At 45.7% G+C, this 17349-nt stretch overlaps 1 protein-coding gene across 6 annotated transcripts in view; it reads right to left on the bottom strand.

Moving 5' to 3' along the window:
• CLTCL1 (clathrin heavy chain like 1) overlaps positions 1-17349 on the bottom strand; it is a 112810-nt gene that overhangs the window by 24196 nt on the left and 71265 nt on the right. For all 6 annotated transcript variants that reach the window (XM_004063013.3, XM_004063012.3, XM_055374935.1 and 3 more), the window contains 5 exons: positions 16750-16872; positions 13001-13146; positions 7123-7306; positions 5720-5912; positions 4954-5111 (listed from right to left, as the gene is read on the bottom strand). In XM_004063013.3, the coding sequence (XP_004063061.2) occupies positions 4954-5111; positions 5720-5912; positions 7123-7306; positions 13001-13146; positions 16750-16872 (804 nt within the window). The remainder of the gene's footprint in view (positions 1-4953; positions 5112-5719; positions 5913-7122; positions 7307-13000; positions 13147-16749; positions 16873-17349) is intronic.

Genomic DNA, 17349 nt, shown 5'->3' on the forward strand with positions numbered 1-17349 from the left:
CTACTCAGGAGGCTGAGGCAGGAGAATGGCTTGAACCTGGGAGGCAGAGGTTGCAGTGAGCTGAGATCGCACCACTGCACTCTAGCTTGGGAGACAAGAGTGAAACTCCATCTCAAAAATAAATAAAATAAAACTAATCCAACTTGCTCTGCCCTCAACTTACCTGGGGGCTGTCAGCCTGTTTCCATGCTTCCCATCAGAGCACAGTTCTCAGGGAGTATCTGTGTGTCTGTAACAGTTGTCCCCTGTCTTCCTATTCTCTCTGCAATCCACTCCAATCAGGCTTCTGCCAGCCTCTCTGCCAGGGTCACTGCTCCTCCAGACAGACGCAGACATGGTTTTCTGGACACCCCTGCCTGCTTTTCTCCCACCCCGCTGGCCAGTCTCCATCTCCCCCTCTCCCTGCTGTGGGGCTTTGGGGTGCTCTGGCTTCTTTGGTCCATCCCCCCCAGCCCCACACCCCCACTGCCATGCTCTCCCACACAGGTGGCGGCTGTGGGTGCTGCCTGTCCCTGGAGGCTGCCCATGCACATCTCTAGTCTGGGCTTCTCCTCTAAAACCTAACTCCTACTTCCAGCTGGACAGATCCACATGGCATCTACTAGAGGTCCGACTTGTCCGAATATGAGTCCTGATGCCCCCAGGTAGTGCTCACACACTGTCCCCACATTGGTAAGCATGACTCCCCACACCCCCAAACTTGACCCACCCTCACTGCTTCTCTTCTCACACCCCATTTGGCAGCACACCCTGCCGGCTCTGCCTTCAACACACATCCAGAAGCTGACTACGCTTTGTACTTGCCTTGCCCACTTTATCTGCTGTCACTGCCCCTTGCGACATCACTGCACCATCCTCCTCTATGCACTCCCTGCTCCACCCTTGTCCTTCGCTCTGTTTGTAGCATAGCAGCCAGAGGGGTTCCGCTGACCCCTAGACCAGATCATTTTCCTCCTCTGCTCAAAATGTCCAGTCTCACCCAGAGCAGAAGCCAGAGAAGCCAGAGTCCTGACGACGACCCCTGAAGTCCTGACCTGCAGAGGCCAACAGCTGCCTCTTCCTACCGCTCCCCAAGCCTCTCTCGCTGGATGGCTGTGCTCCAGCCAGGGGCTCCTGCACCCCACAGTGCTCCTCACAGGATCCTTGCACTTGCCCTGCTGTCTTGTTCTAAGGGCTCCTTCCCAGAGGTGTACAGACTCAGCACTTACCCAGGGGCCCTTTCTAAAACCAGAATGTCCACTGTCACACCCACACTGTTCCAACGCTTCCTATTCCTGCCCCGCTTCACTTAGCTCCTTATATTCACCATTTAATAGATCACAGTATTTTTAAGAATCTTATGATTCACGGGGCAGAAATCTGATTACCATTTTCCCTGCTACATCCATAGCCCCTACTCTGGCACACAGCTAGCTGATGCTTAATAAAAGGTGATGAATGCATAAATGAAGTATTCTATCAAAGGGGTAACCATGTAAGACTTGTTACTGCCAATTTACAGGAAACGCAGGGAAAATGAGTTAAATGACATTGTGGAGTTGCAGTCAGCAGATGCCAGACTGTGGGAAACATACACAAACCAGGCGATGGGCTGGGATCTGGCCCCCAGGCTGAAGGTTACTGGCCCCTGTCTCAGGGAGTGACAGCAGAAGGCAGAGAGCTTGCCAGGCCTGGGGCCACTATGAACATAGGTAAAGAGCCAGGTGTGCCTCTGCCCCACCCAGCCGGCCCTATGTGAGGGAGCTTCTGCTCTGGCCCACAGCGCCTCTGACTCAGGAGAACCCTGTTACTAACCCAGATGGGGGTTGGGGGCAAGGCTTTGTTTTCTATTATTTTAACTACTTTTTGGATTATAAGGGCAATTTCAAAAGTTACACGATCACTGATTAAAAAAAAAAACTTTGCAAACACAGGCAAGTAAAAGAAAAGCAATATGATATTGCCAATTCCAAATCCCAGAGTTATTCACTGTCCTCATCAGTATTATACTCCATTGATGGATGTTGTTATTTAACTATTTCTTGGCCGGGCACAGTGGCTCACCCCTGTAATCCCAGCACTTTGGGAGGCTGAGGCGGGCGGATGGTTTGAGCACAGGAGTTCGAGACCAGCCTGGGCAACATGGTGAAACCCTGTCTCTACCAAAAATACAAAAATTAGCTGGGAGTGGTGGCGTGCACCTGTGGTCCCAGCTACTCGGGAGGCTGAGGTGGGAGGATGGCTTGAGCTCAGGAGGTCGAGGATGCAGTGAGCTGAGATCGTGCCACTGCACTGTAGCCTGGGTGACAGAGGAGACCCTGTTTCAAAACAGAACAAAAGCACTATTTCCTTTTGCCAGACATTGGCTTTTAATTTTTATTTGCATAATCATGCTGCAATGATTAAATATTTATAGGTAAAACGATGTGGATCTTTTCTACTTTCTTGGGATAGATTTTTACATCTAGACTTAGAGGTCCATGTTTAGAAATAATAAAACTCTATAGCTATATTTCAAATATTTATGTATTAGCTGAACTGATATTTTCCTTTATGCTTTCTTCCACTGCTTACATGTTTAAAAATTCCTTTCTCATGCAAAAATTCAAATACATATTTTTAAAAAATTTTAAGGAAAAGCTCAATTTTTACCTTTAATTCTTTCATCTGGAATTGTACTTGGTTACAGAATTACATGATGAACTTTTAACACCTTTCAAAACTTTAACTTAATTTCTAACCATTGTTTTTTTTTTTTTTTTGACACAGGCTTCTCACTCTGTCACTCAGGTTGGAGTGCAGTGGCACAATCACAGCTCATTACAGTCTTGACTTCCCAGCCTCCAGTGATTCTCCCACCTCAGCCTCCCAAATAGCTGGGACTACAGGATGTGCCACAATGCCTGGTTAATTTTTGTATTTTTGGTAGAGATGGGGTTTCTCCATTTTGCCTGGGCTGGTCTTGAACTCCTGACCTCAAGTGATCCACCTGCCTTGGCCTCCCAAAGTGCTGAGATTAGAGGCCCTTCACCCCTTTGTTTTCTTTTTGTTTGTTTGTTTTTTAAAGACAGGGTCTCGCTCTTTGCCCAGGCTGGAGTGCAGTGCCCCGATCACAGCTCACCCCGATCACAGCTCACTGCAGCCTTGACCTCCTGGGCTCAAGTGATCTTCCCACTTCAGCCTTCCAAGTAGCTGTGATTACAAGTGCATGCCACACACTCGGCTAATATTTTTTAGTTTTTTGATAAAGATGGGGGTCTCACTATGTTGTCCAGGCTGGTCTTGAACTCCTGGGCTCAAGTGATCTTTCCACCTCTATCTCCAGAGTTGGGATTAGAGGTGTGAGCCACCGTGCCCAGCCCCAACAACTACTTGGAACTTATTTTGAAATAAAAAGCTCAAAGTTCATTTTGGTATTTTTTTTCTTTTTCCTTTTTAGAGATGGGGGTCTCATTATGTTGCCCAGGCTGGTCTTGAACTCCTGTGCCCAAGCGATTCTCGCACTTCGGCCTCCCAAAGTGCTGGGATTACAGGCATGAGCCACTGTGCCTGGCCCACTTTGTTGTTATTCATTTCAATAAATTGCGTGCATTCCTCCAAGAAGTGCACTTGTAACTAATATAGAGTTATAATACATTCCATTATCTCTTCATGTCTCTGCATCACATTTTCCAAGGGTAACATCTTATCTACATGGCGGACTCCACAATTATTTAGATCTTTTATTGATGGTTAAGGTTTATTTAAACATTTTGGCTTTATTCCTACTAAAAAAGGAATGTTTTCTTCCCCATTATGTTATCTGATTTTTGGTGACATAAACTACTAATTTTTTTTTTTTTTTTCTTTTTTTTTGAGACGAAGTCTCGCTCTGTCACCCAGGCTGGAGTGTAGTGGTGCTATCTCGGCTCACTGCAACCTCCACCTCCTGGATTCAAGCGATTCTCCTGCCTCAGCCTTCTGAGTAGCTGGGACTACAGGCGTGTGCCACCAGGCCTGGATAATTTTGTTATTTTTAGTAGAGACGGGGTTTTGCCATGTTGACCAGGTTGGTCGCAAATTCCTGACCTCAGGTGATCCACCCGCCTCATCCTCCCAAAGTGCTGGGATTACAGGCATGAGCCACCATGCCCAGCCTATTAATTTTCAATATATATTTTATGCATCCGGATTATTAACTCTGACTCAATTAATTTTGTTTTCTTGTAGTAAACAGAACACCTGGATGTAAGTCTTCACATCTCTTCTAGGAGAATTATTCTGATGTGTATAGCCAAGAGCATGTCAAAATTCCATGGGTCTCAATTTCCATACCAATAATAGCAACAGGTTACTTACTTCCTCGTGTGGCTTGCTTCTCATGATCTTTATCTGCATCACACTAAAGCAGCGGTCCCCAACCCCCATGCCACGGACCGCTGCTGGTCTGTGGCCTGTTAGGAATCACGCCCCATAGCAGGAAGTGAGCAGCGGGCAAGCAAGTGAAGCTTCATCTGTATTTACAGCTCCTCCTCATTGCTTGCATTACCGCCTGAGCTCCGCCTCCTGTTAGACCAGCAGCAGCATTAGATTCTCACAGAGCACAAACCCTATTGTGAACAGCACACGCGAGGACCTATGTTGCATGCTTCTTATGAAAACCTAATGCCTGCTGATCTGTCACTGTCTCCATCATCCCCAGATGGGACCATCTAGTTGCAGGAAAATAAACTCAGGGCTCCCACTGAGTCTACATTATGGTGAGTTGTAGAATTATTTCATTATATATTACAATACGATAACAGTAGAAATAAAGTGGACAATAAATGTAATGCACTTGAATCATCCCCAAACCACCCCTGACCTGTCTGTGGAAAAACTGTCTTCGATGAAACCAGTCCCTGGTGCCAAAACAGCTCAGGACTGCTGCTCTGAGGAACATCCCTGGACCTAAATCTGACTGGCAGTGCACAGCCCCCAGGAGGCATGGCCTACCTGCTGGATGTGGGCATTGTTGGGTCCATTAATAAAATCTTCTAGCTCAGAAACACGGCTGGTTTTAGCCAAGGCAAAAATAAGTTCAGTCTCTATATAGGACTCATGGCCCTTTTTCCTGGCCATCTGCAGAAATTTAACTAGATCCTCCCAGTTGTCTAAAGACAGAAAACAAAGATAGGTTAACCCAGAGCTGATAATTTTAAACAAGGGCTCAATTCCTCCCATTCTGTTCTCAGCCAGACACATTTACCCTCCAGTTGTCTCACTGGGAACTCAGACTCCAGATAACGTCTAGGAGGTCTTGATTATGCTCACTAAGCAGATCCATAGCTCAGAAGGGAGGAGGGGAGGGGCAGAGCCACACTCAGGCCACCTCCCTTAGAAAAGACTTTGCCAGGAGACAGAATGCTTGTTCTGGACATCAGAGAGGTCGGTGCCACAATCAACTTGAAACACCAGAAGATCCCTGGGAATTGTGGGCCTGTCACTGACTTTAAAATTACTACAGTGGCGATATTGAGATATCTAGTGTGCTTAAATGACCTCATCCTATAAAGGAGGGCAATAGTCAACTAAAGAGCTGGTGTCAATAACAGAATAATGTTTATCTCAGACTCTTGTGGGAAACTTTCATGTAGATGTGCCCTCTGATATCTCTGGATATATCATACGTAGAGATTTGTGAGAATCTCTTCAACTTCTTGCTTCAGCCAGGTTTTGCATCAGTGAGATGCAGAGCCCTAGGGAGAGGGGACTCACTTACTGCTCCTGCTGGCTGACTGAACAACTTCCAGGTAAGAGGAAGGGTCATCCCCTCTGATATAGGAGTCGATGGCTTCCTTCACCAAATCTTTCTGGAGCTGGGCTTGGGCCAGCTGACTCCACACAGCAGGCTCATTGCATCTCTCTGCAAACTCATATGCCCGGTCCAGGTTTCCAATGTGCTCGATCAGGACCTAGGGGTTATGAGAGGACTTCCATTCTCTGCAACATCTAGTCAGCTCCAAAAAACAGACACATTTTTGTTTGGTTCCCTGTTCTGCCTAAAGCTGCATGACCATTTCACTTCAGTCAGAAGCAATCAGGTACTAAGCATTTCTCAGATGGACAGGTTGAGGGAAGAGACAAGAGCTATTATATGAGAAGGGGGATGCCGAACAAAGAAGAGACACTCCAATAAAGAGGCACAGAGATGGAGATAGCCAGGTTAAGCTTTCTGGGCCGGGGGTAGGACATGGGACTTGCCCCTGACCTTGGGAGGAAAGACAGTGCAACAGAGCATAGAAACTGTAAAAGAGTTCACAAGAATTGCTGTGGGGAATAAGATTGCTCACCAGGCAGAAACAGGCTTGCTGAGCAGCCTGGCAGATTGCGTGACAGTGAGGGCCACCACTGTATAGTAGTGGAGGTGGTGGCAGTATCAGCTGCCCCCTAATATGATGAGCTGGTCTGTCTCAAAGCAAGGCCAGAGCCCATGAGGGGGCACAAAAGAAGGGCTCCTGGATTGGGGGTTTCACAGCAGGTATAGAAATAAGGTAAAGGAAGAGGCAAGGACATAAAGATAATTGGTAGGACAGCAGTTCAGGTGAGATGTCCTGTGGTTTACAACTGATTTGGAAATAAAACCAGAAGAGGCTCATAGACTGGAAAGAAAGGGATGTAGTTTAAAGAAGAAGAGTTCTTGAGGAGGCGGAGGGGCAGGCAGGGAGGGCTGGAGGGCCTGCTCCGGGAACCTGACCTTGGATCCTGAAAAGCTCCTGCTGAGGAGATGGGGGAATGGGGAGTATAGGGGGTGAGTAGCATGGTGCAGAGGGCTGGAATGGTTGTCATTGAGGGTAAGATGTGAGTGCCTCTGAAAATCAAATGTTTCTGTCACCAGGGCTGACCAATGACATTGGGTCAGGTACCCAAGTCCAAGGGAGTGCTGGGGAGTAATAGGGAAGGGGCAGACTAACAGCCAATGGAAGGAGCACCCGCAGAGAAGGTCAAGACAAGGGGCCAGTGGGCTGGGAAGATGGGTTGCTGGTGAGGAGCAGAGAAGAGCACGAAGAGATGCATTGGACAACCAGAGGGTCTGACACCCTTGGAGAGGACAAGGGCTTGCAGGGTGCACTCATGATGTGGCAGAAGGTGCTAGGTCCGACATGCTTGCACTCAGCAGCCCACCTGGATTGCTGAGGCATTCATATCAAACTTGTGGAAAATGGTGAAGGCCTCCTCATACAGCGCGCTGCTGACAGCGATGCTCGCGATGTCCAGTGCGTCATAGTTGTCCAGGCGGCTGATGTACTCCATGACCCGTGTGCGGTCTGCCTTGATGGCAGTCAGGATCAAGAGATTCTGTAGATTCCTGAGGAGAGAGGGTGGTCAGCATGGCATCCCAGGAACGACGGCTGCACAAACCCTTTTTTGGCAGGTCAGGCATCATCCCCAGACCCCCAGTTTTTTAAAAAAAGTAATTAATATACACACACATAACTGCTAAGTAAATACAACAGAGTATTTGTGAAGTATTTGGGATCTAAAAAGAAACAGTATAGCAAAGTCTTGGGAAAGCACAGGTAAGAGAATCAGAATGTGCCAATCAAACCACTGGGAGGGCTGCTGTGGCTTTTTAGAGCCCAGCCTCTGGATCCTGCTGTAGAGGTACCTATTTTCCTACCTGTGCTTTCTTTGCGATTCATTATAGCTTTATCACATCTACTGTATTTCTAAGCAATATAGGCAGCTTTGCATTTTTTTTAACTTTTTAAAAATTTTGAGACGGGGTCTTGCTATGTTGCCCAGCTGGTCTCAAACTCCTGGCCTCAAGTGATCCTCCCACCTTGCCCCCACAAAGTGCTGGGATTACAGGTGTGAGCCACCACACCAGGTCACTTTGCATTTCTTGAACTTTCCTTTGCTTTAATTATAATAGATGCATTCTTGCAAAACTTTTATACAATTCAAAAATGTGGGAAAAAAATCAGTGTAACACACCACATATCAAGAATCTAAAAAAGAAATACTACATCATTATCAAATGATTCAGAAAAAGCATCTGACAAAATCTAACACCTATTAATGAGAAAAACTCTCAACTAGAAATAGAAGGAAACTTCATCAATCTGAGAAAGTACATCTACAAAAAGCCCACTGCTAACATCATAAGTAACAGAGTCTGGACACTTTCCCTGAGGATCAGGAACAAGGCAGGGATGTCCACTCTCCACACTTCTATTTGTGCTGGAGGTTCTGGTTAAGGCATTTAGGCAACAAAAGAAACAAAAAGTTTATTTTCTATAATGAATCGCAAAGAAAGCACAGGCAGCACTAGATTAGGAAGAAATAAAACTGTCCCCGGTGGCTCACGCCTGTAATCCCAGCACTTTGGGAGGCTGAGGTGGGTGGATCACAAGGTCAGGATATCAAGACCATCCTGGCTAACACGGTAAAGCCCGTCTCTACTAAAAATATAAAAAATTAGCTGGGCGTGGTGGCGGGCGCCTGTAGTCCCAGCTACTGGGGAGGCTGAAGCAGGAGAATGGCACGAACCCAGGAGGCAGAGGTTGCAGTGAGCCGAGATTGCGCCACTGCACTCCAGCCTGGGTGACAGAGCAAGATTGCATCTCAAAAAAAAAAACAAAAAACTGTCCCAATTTGCAGCCAACATGATTGATTAAAAAAACTGAAGAAATCTACAAAAAAAAAAAAAATCCAATAAATGAGTTTAGCAAGGTTGTAGAATACAAGGTCAACATACAAAAATCAATTGTATTTCTATATACTGACAATGTTTTTCAATGAACAACTGTAAACAAAAAATATATTTAAAATACTTCCAAAAATATGAAATAAGTATAAATCTAATAAAATCTACATATGACCTATATGCCAAAAACTATAAACTGCTGATGAAAGAAATCAAAGATCTAAATAAATGGAGAGACATATCACTTTCATAGAATCAACATAGTAAAGATATCAATTCTCCCTAAATTGGTCCATAGATTTCATGCAGTTCCAGTTTCAGCAGATTTTCTTGTACATATAGACAAGCTAATTCTGAAATTTATATAGATAGGCAAAGGAACTACAATAGCTAAAACAATTTTGAAAAAGAATAAAGTTGAGCCCAGGTATAGTGGCTGACACCTGTAATCCCAGCACTTTTGGAGGCCAAGGTGGGAGGAGTGCTTGAACCTAAGGGTTTGAGACTAGCCTGGGCAATACGGCAAGACCCTGTCTCTACCAAAAAAAAAAAAAAAAAAACAACTAGCCAGGCATGATGGTGCACACCTGCAGCTACTCAGAAGGCTGAGATGGGAGGACTGCTTCAGCCTAGGAGGTTGGGGCTGCAGTGAGCCATGTTCATGCCACAGCACTCCAGCCTGGGTGACAGAGGGAGACCCTATTGAAAGAAAGAGAAAGAAAGAAGAGAGAGAGAGAGAGAGAGAGAGAGAGAGAAAGAAAGAAAGAAAGAAAGAGAAAGAAAGAAAAAGAAAGAAAGGAAAGAAGGAAGGAAAGAAAGAAAAAGAAAGAAGGAAGGAAGGAAAGAAAGAAAGAGAAAGAAAGAGAAAGAAAAAAGAAAGAAAGAAAAGAAAGAAAGAAAGAACAAAGATGGAAGAATTACACTATCTGGCCAATTGATTTTTGACAGAGATGCAAGAGCAATTCCATGGAAAAAGAGTATTTTTAACAAATAATGCTGGAATAAACTGGACATTCATATGCAAAAAGCTGAACCTCACCCTAAACTTCATACTTTATTGGATAATGAATCTAAATATAAAATGAAAAAAAATGAAACTTTTAGAAGGAAATAACAGAAAATCTCTGTGACCTGGGAGTATTAACAGAGTTCTTGTTTTAACACCAAAGCACAGTCCATAAAAGAAAAGTTTATGAATTGGACTTTATCAAAATTATAACTTTTGTTCTGTTAATGACACTATTAAGAAAATAAAAGAAAATCTACAGAATGAGAAAATATATGGAAATCACATATCCAACAAAGGACTTGTATCCAGAATATACAAAGAACTCTGAAAACTCAACAAAAAACCAAACAACCTAATTAAAACACAGGCAACAGATCTCAAGAGACACTTCACCAAAGAGGATCTACGGATGGTAACTGAGCACATAAAAAGTTGTTCATCATCATTAGCCACTAGGGCAATGCAAATTGAAACCACAATGGCATACTGCTATACATTTATCAGACTGGCTAAGATAAAAAATACCAATATACCAAGTGCTGCTAAAGATGAAGAGTGACTGGAACTCTCACATATTGCTGGTGGGAATGCAAAATGACACAGCCATTCTGGAAAACAAGTGAGGCAGTTTCTTAAACAGTACATATACCACGTGATTGGGTATGTTTAAACAAAAATCTGGACACAAATGTTCACAGCAGAGGTATTCATAATAACCTCAAACTGAAAACCACCCAAATGTACTTTGATGGGTGAAGAGATACTGTGGTACATTCGTACAACAGAATATCATTCAGTGACAAAAAAGAATGTAAGGCTGATGCGATGCACTCACCAACTTGGATGAATCTCAAAGGCATCATCACGCTGGGTGAAAGAAGCCTGTCACAAAGGAGTCTATACCACGTGATTCCATTTACATGACATTCTTGAAAATGCAAAACTAGTGTGGCGGGTGGTAGCCAGGGTTGGGGGTTGAGGTTTGGGGGAATGTATAATATACACGGTAGCTAGCACAAGGGAGTGTTAAAGGGTGATGGAATTGTTTGTATCCCGACTGTGGTGATTCTACAGATCTACACTTGTGTTAAAATTCCTAGCACTGCATTCCCCATCCCCTTCCAGAAGGTCATTTTTACTGTATGGTGGTTTTATAAAAAAGAATTTTAAAGTTGGGTGCTAAGGGTCATCCATGTACAGTGTTCATTTCTACTGCTATCTGGTATTCCACTGTATGACTGTACTACAACCTACTTATTGATGGTTATCTGGATCGCTCTTAGAGCTTTGTCTTGAGTATCCCTGCACATCTCCTCATACAAATGAGCTGAGTTCCTTTAGGGCTCATAAGGAAGAGAGGAAATTGCTGGCTGTGTGCATCTTTTTTCACCAAACTGTTTCCAAATGTAACGCACATTCCCAGCAGGGGCACGTCAGAGGTCCAGCTGTTCAACATCCTCATCAGCACTGATTAGGCGAGTGGGGTTCCTGCTGCTCTGGCAGGAGTAACAAAGCATCGGATGATGCACTGTGGCCTCACTCTGTGCCTCCTTGGTGGCTGATGAGGTTGAATTCACAAGCTGCCCTTCCTCTCACCGGAGGGTCTGCTCAAGCGCTCTGCTTGGTTTCTCATTGGGTTGCTTGTGTTTGTCTTTTATTACAACTTTTCCCTACTAATTTTTTGTTGGTTGTGTTGCAAATATCTTCTCCGCATTTGTAGCTTCTCATTTGTCCATCTTCTTTATGATAAAGTGCTTAAGTTTAATACAGTCTTATTGGTTTTTCACTAAAGGTTTATTTATGGTTTCTGTGACTGGCTTAAGAATTTATTAGGTCATAAGTATATTCTTCCAAGTATATACTCTAAAAATAATATATTTTGCTTTTTTTTTTGAGATGGAGTCTCGCCCTGTCACCCAGGCTACAGTATAGTGGTGCCATCTTGGCTCACTGCAACCTCCACCTCCCAGACTCAAGCGATTCTCCCGCCTCAGCCTCCCGAGTAGCTGGGATTACAGGCACCTGCCATCATGCCTGGCTGAATTTTTATTTTTAGTAGAAACAGGGTTTTACCCATGCTGGCTAGGCTGGTCTCAAACTCCTGGCCTCCCAAAGTGCTGGGATTACAGGCGCGAGCCACTACGCCCAGCCAAGGCTATTTTTACCTACACATAAAACTGTCTGGTGAAATCATCACAGAAAGAAGAGCACGAACTTGAGGTTACCTGCATGTTTGAGAAGCGAGTGTTTAAGAAGACAGCAGAGCTACAGCCACCTGTAAGTGCCTGGAAGTACACACAAACTAACAACTATCAAAGGAGGTTGATCAGACAGCAAGACAGAATATCGTAGCCACCTCAGGCACCTTAATCCTGGCATCCTGTCATCAGTCAGGGTTTATGATTCCATTAAATATAATTTCACATTCCATATACCATTACCATATAGCATCTCCAAGTTTAAAAACACACACACAAATTCCTCTGTATAATACTACAGCCCTTGATAGCCTTTCTGGCCTACAAAATAAATCTCATAACTAAATCTTTACAGCTGCACTTATGATGTGAGTTGATTAAAATCTGACACAGAATCTCTGATGGTGAATTTTGAAGTGGAGAGGAACCGTAGGTGGCTGGCCCATGCGGAAGCATGCACTCTTACCTCTATGGTGCCTGCCCATGCAAAAGAAGCACGCACTCCCACCTCTATAGTGCTGGTCCATGCCGAAACACACACTCCCACCTCTATAGTGCCGGTCCATGTGGAAGCGTGCACTCTCACCTCTATAGTGCTGGTCCATCAGAAGCACGCACTCGCACCTCTATAGTGCCGGTCCATGCAGAAGCATGCACTCCCACCTCTATGATGCCGGGCCTGTGCTGCTGCCCCTGCCACAGCTCCTGCTCATCTGGCTTCTACATTATACTTCGGGCAAGTCTTCCCTGATACATGCCCAGATCTGGTTCTCCTGCCACCTTTCTCCAAGCTTTGTTCACCATGATTTGAAGAGTTCAACACATCCTTAGGCCACATGAGACCTTCATAAAATGCCAGCTCCCCTTCTCTGAGCATTGTGTTAAAGGACAGTGTGGGCCAGAGCAGTAAGAGGAGCGCAGGCTCCTAGAAAATGTGAAACTGAGGCTGGGCTCTGAGACAGGCGGGAGCTAATAAGGGAAGGGCTAGATTGAGGTAGAGGAGGTGGTAAGAAGATTGGCATGTCTGGGGAGCAGCCAGTGGGCAGGCTGGATGGGTGAAGCGGTACGAGATTGTAACAGAAGATGAGTATCAAGCAGATGTTTTGAATCTGCCTGTGTCCACAGCTACCCCTGGCATAGCCTCACCTGTGCTCGCTGAAGACAGAGTTATCCAGAACTATCTTCTCCAGCAGTTCAATCAGTTCATTAGGCAGGTCGGCTGTCATAAAGGCTTTGACAGTGACCGAAATCTCTTCAGGATCTCGTGTTTCTGACAACGCTGTCTGTACCACCTGGTTTTAAAAAGCATTTGAAAGAACTTGATTAAAGTCAATTCAAGACTGTATCTTTGAAGCTCAACAGAAGGGAAGGACTCCTCCAAGATGGTCTGGAATAGACACAGAGAAAATGGGAGACTTCTTAATGTAACAAAGGAAGGGTTTTCAAAGTTAATTTCAGGAAATTCTGTTTGCTCTGTTTTGACAATTAGTTTTTCTCTCATATCAAATATGCTACAGACTCTTACTCAGCTCCAATGACCAGTGCACTAGGCATTTTGAAATGAATGTCTCCTTTTAGATTTGTCTCTTAAAGCCACTAATAGCAAATATGGCTCCACTTCTCTAATGAAGACACCGCAGAGGCTTCCAGCAGCCTCTTACTAGCAGAGAGCACTGCCACTGCTGTGGCACAGTCCACAGCCAGAGCTGTGGAGCCACGTGCCTTCACACCGGATGCCACTCAGAACCACAATCTGAAGGAAAGACCAACAAAAGACTGGCTGTGCCACCCCTTCTCCAATTATAGGTGTCTCACATACAAAAACACTTACAAATAGGGTGGAAAGACAGTTTTCCAAAGAGTATATTTCCCATGCAACAGCAGTTTGGAACGCCAGCACCGTTCTCTTTGCACTTTGGACCAGGCACCTTCAGTGACTTCCAGAATCTAATATTTTTGCCAAGTTTCTGGTTCTTCTCAGGGGTGGGCAACAGCTGTGTATCAATGAGAGGGAAGAGACAGCTCTGGACGGTCTTTCATGGCTAACACAGCCCTCTGACCATGAACTTTCACCTAGCAATCTTGAGGGGCCTTAAAGGAACCTAGGGTCAAGGTCAGTCCAGTCCACCTTTCTGTTAGTCTTTGTGAACTCAATGGTACCATAAGATGCAAAAGTTCTACCTCTGTGGAATTTGTAATAACTACAACAAGGAGGCTGAAGAGTTTGAGAACAGGAGCTCTCCCAGCAGCTGAGGAACCAAAAGGGTATGCCTGAGGGAAAGGGGCACCAGGACACAGCACAAGTCCATCCAAAGGAGAAGGTACACTTCCTACAGTGACATCTAACTGTCAATTCTTGAAAACCTTGGAGGCCGGCCGTGGTGGCTCACGCCTGTAATCCCAGCACTTTGGGAGGCCAAGACGGGCACATCATGAGGTCAGGAGATCGAGACCATCCTGGCTAACACGGTGAAACCCCAGCTCTACTAAAAATACAAAAAATTAGCCGGGCGTGGTGGCGGGCGCCTGTAGTCCCGGCTACTCGGGGGGCTGAGGCAGAAGAATGGTGTGAACCCGGAAGGCGGAGCTTGCAGTGAGCCGAGATCGCGCCACTGTACTCCAGCCTGGGCGACAAAGTAAGACTCTGTCTCAAAAAAAAAAAAAAAAAAAAGAGTTCGAGACCAGCCTGGCTAACATAGTGAAACCCCATCTCTACTAAAAATACAAAAATTAGCCGGGCGTGGTGGCAGGTGCCTGTAATCCCAGCTACTCAGGAGGCTGAGGCAGGAGAATCACTTGAACCTGGGAAGTGGAGGTTGCAGTGAGCCGAGATCACGCCATTGCACTCCAGCCTGGTGAAGAGCAAAACTCTGTCTCAAAAAAAGAAAAAAAAAAAAAAGAAAGAAGGAAAACCTTGGAGCAACTTAAATAAATACACACAGGTTGTTTTAAGGGCAAAAATAAATTTCTACCATCTGTTTGAGTCAATACAGGATGCCCCACCTAAGGTTGCCTCAGGACACTGCTCTCAGTAAACTTTTCATAATGAGGTTCCACTCCAGACACTAAAAGCAGCCTCCCTCTGTTATTATGTGCTCTGGATTACAGGAGCATTGCAGTTGAATTTCCCACCAGGTGGCGGCTACAGATATCCAGTTACAGCAGAGATAATGAAAGACCAGCAGCTCTACTCAGAAACAGGAAGACAAGAGGCCCCTGCTGGCTCCGGTATGGTGCAGTGTTAAAGTGGCCCTTCCCCAGTGCCAACATGAAGTCACCTTCAAGGTGTACCAGGTGGCTGGACTACACCTGGAGAAATGTCTGATGTCTGGGAACCTGGATGTAGATCCCTAGTAGAATATTGTGTTGTTTAATATTTTTATTAGATTTGGATGGGTAAGTCCAAAGTTGAAACAGAGATTCAAAACAACATGACCTTCCATAAATCTCAAAGTATTTCAAAATAAAAAGTTTATTTAAAAAAGTAGTGGCACAGGCTTGAGGAAACAGTGGACAGAAAATGAGAGGATGAAATTCAGTAGAGATAAAGGTCAAATCCAGCCCTCAAGCCTTTTGAAAGCACTGGTCCAGCAGGTTGGCAATGTGTATGAGGGAGGTGGGAGTTTTAACTGGTCCTATTCTCAGGGCTGAAGCCACTTGTTGGACGAGGGTTTTGTTCCAACATTGGTCTTGCCCCACCCCTAAACAGTCTGCCTAGCACCTAGGGACAGTGCTGAGGGCAGCAGAGGCACTATCTGCGAATGTCTGTGAGGCTATGACTGGAGGGGAGGCTCTTCCACAAGGCTGTGGGAAGCCCTCCCAGAGGCCGAGGCAGACTCCCACCTGCCAGGCCATACCCAATAATGACCCCTGGCCCCAGCACTCTGCCCCGTCTCCAAGGAGGTGCTGGATAGTCACAGGGGCATAAAGAGCTCCTCAACAAAGGGAAGTCAGCTGAGACAACCTTGAAAGCTACTTCATCTCTGTCCATGGGGGCTGAGCTGGGCCCAGCATGCAGGCGTGACACCAGGTACTCTCTTCCTGGGCTGCATATCCCTGCTTTGGATCCAAGGGCCAACTCCATGCCCTTGGCCAGTAAACAGTTCCAAGTCAGCTTACCCTGGGGAATCAAGCTATTTTTAGGCAAGCTATTTCTGCAGGGGAGAAGGTTCGTAAGGACTAAGATGTTTTATTTATTTATTTATTTAATTTTTTTGAGGCAGAGTCTCACCCAGTTGCCCAGGCTGGAGTGCAGTGGCGTGCGATCTCGGCTTTCTACAACCTCCACCTCCTGGGTTCAATCGATTCTCCTGCTTCAGTCTCCTGAGTAGCTGGGATTACAGGCATGCGCCACACAGCGTGTTTTTGTATTTTTAGTAGAGATGGGGTTTCACTATGTTGGCCAGGCTGGACTTGAACTCCTGACCTCAAGTCATCCACCCGCCTCGGCCTCCCAAAGTGCTAGGATTACAGGCGTGAGCCACCATGCCTGGCCTATTTATTTATTTTTTTGAGATGGAGTCTCTGTCTGTCGCCCAGGCTGGAGTGCAGTGGCACGATGTCGGCTCACTGCAACCTCCACCTCCTGGATTCAAGCGATTCTCCTGCCTCAGCCTCCCAAGTAGCTGGGATTACAGGCGTGTGCCACCATGTGCGGCTAATTTTTGTATTTTTAGTGGAGATGGGGTTTCACCACGTTGGCCAGGCTGGTCTTGAATTCCTGAGACCTCAAGCGATCCACCCACCTCCGCCTCCCAAATTGCTGGCATTACAGGCGTGAGCCACTGCCCTCAGCCAAGATGTTTTAAATTAAAAATGCAACCAGTCACTTGAGCCACAACAATGATCGGACGGCAAAATGCAGGTGTGCAGACATACCCATCTCTGTGCCTCACCTGGTCAATTAGCTGTCTCCTGGATGGGTTGGTCTCCTCAAGGACGTAAGCCCAGAGCTCCGGATCCTTTCTGCATACCAGGTAGCGGGCCTCGCTTTTGAACAGAGAATTCTCATTGCACACCTGAAATGAGCACACTCATGTGTGTAACACAGCAGCCAACCAGCGGAAGCTGCTTGGGAGGACACACCCCAATTCGTTCCCTGTGTGCCTGATACTGGTTTGGTGGACAGTCATGGCCCAGGCAAGACGCTATGCTTTGACATGGGATGAGCAGCATCCTACAGGGTTAACAATGGACTCAAACTACCTCAAAATGCCCTTTCCAAGTTTACAACAACTCCCGGGGATGTGCCACATATCTGGCCAGTAGGACTTCCTGCATTCAGGGACATGCTCTGTCTCCCATTCTGTCTGATACAGCCACTAGCCATGGGAGGTTACTGAGCCCTTGAAATGTGGTGCGTGACAGGAACTAAACTGGTAATTTTTAATTTAGTTAAATTTAAGTACTCATATGTGGCTAGCTTTAAACCATCTGTAAAATGTTATCAGAACAGCCTAGAACTGGTATAAAACAGCACAAACACTGCAATGTTT

This window comes from Gorilla gorilla, chromosome 23 (genome assembly GCF_029281585.2).
Source record: "Gorilla gorilla gorilla isolate KB3781 chromosome 23, NHGRI_mGorGor1-v2.1_pri, whole genome shotgun sequence".
NCBI lineage: Eukaryota > Metazoa > Chordata > Mammalia > Primates > Hominidae > Gorilla > Gorilla gorilla.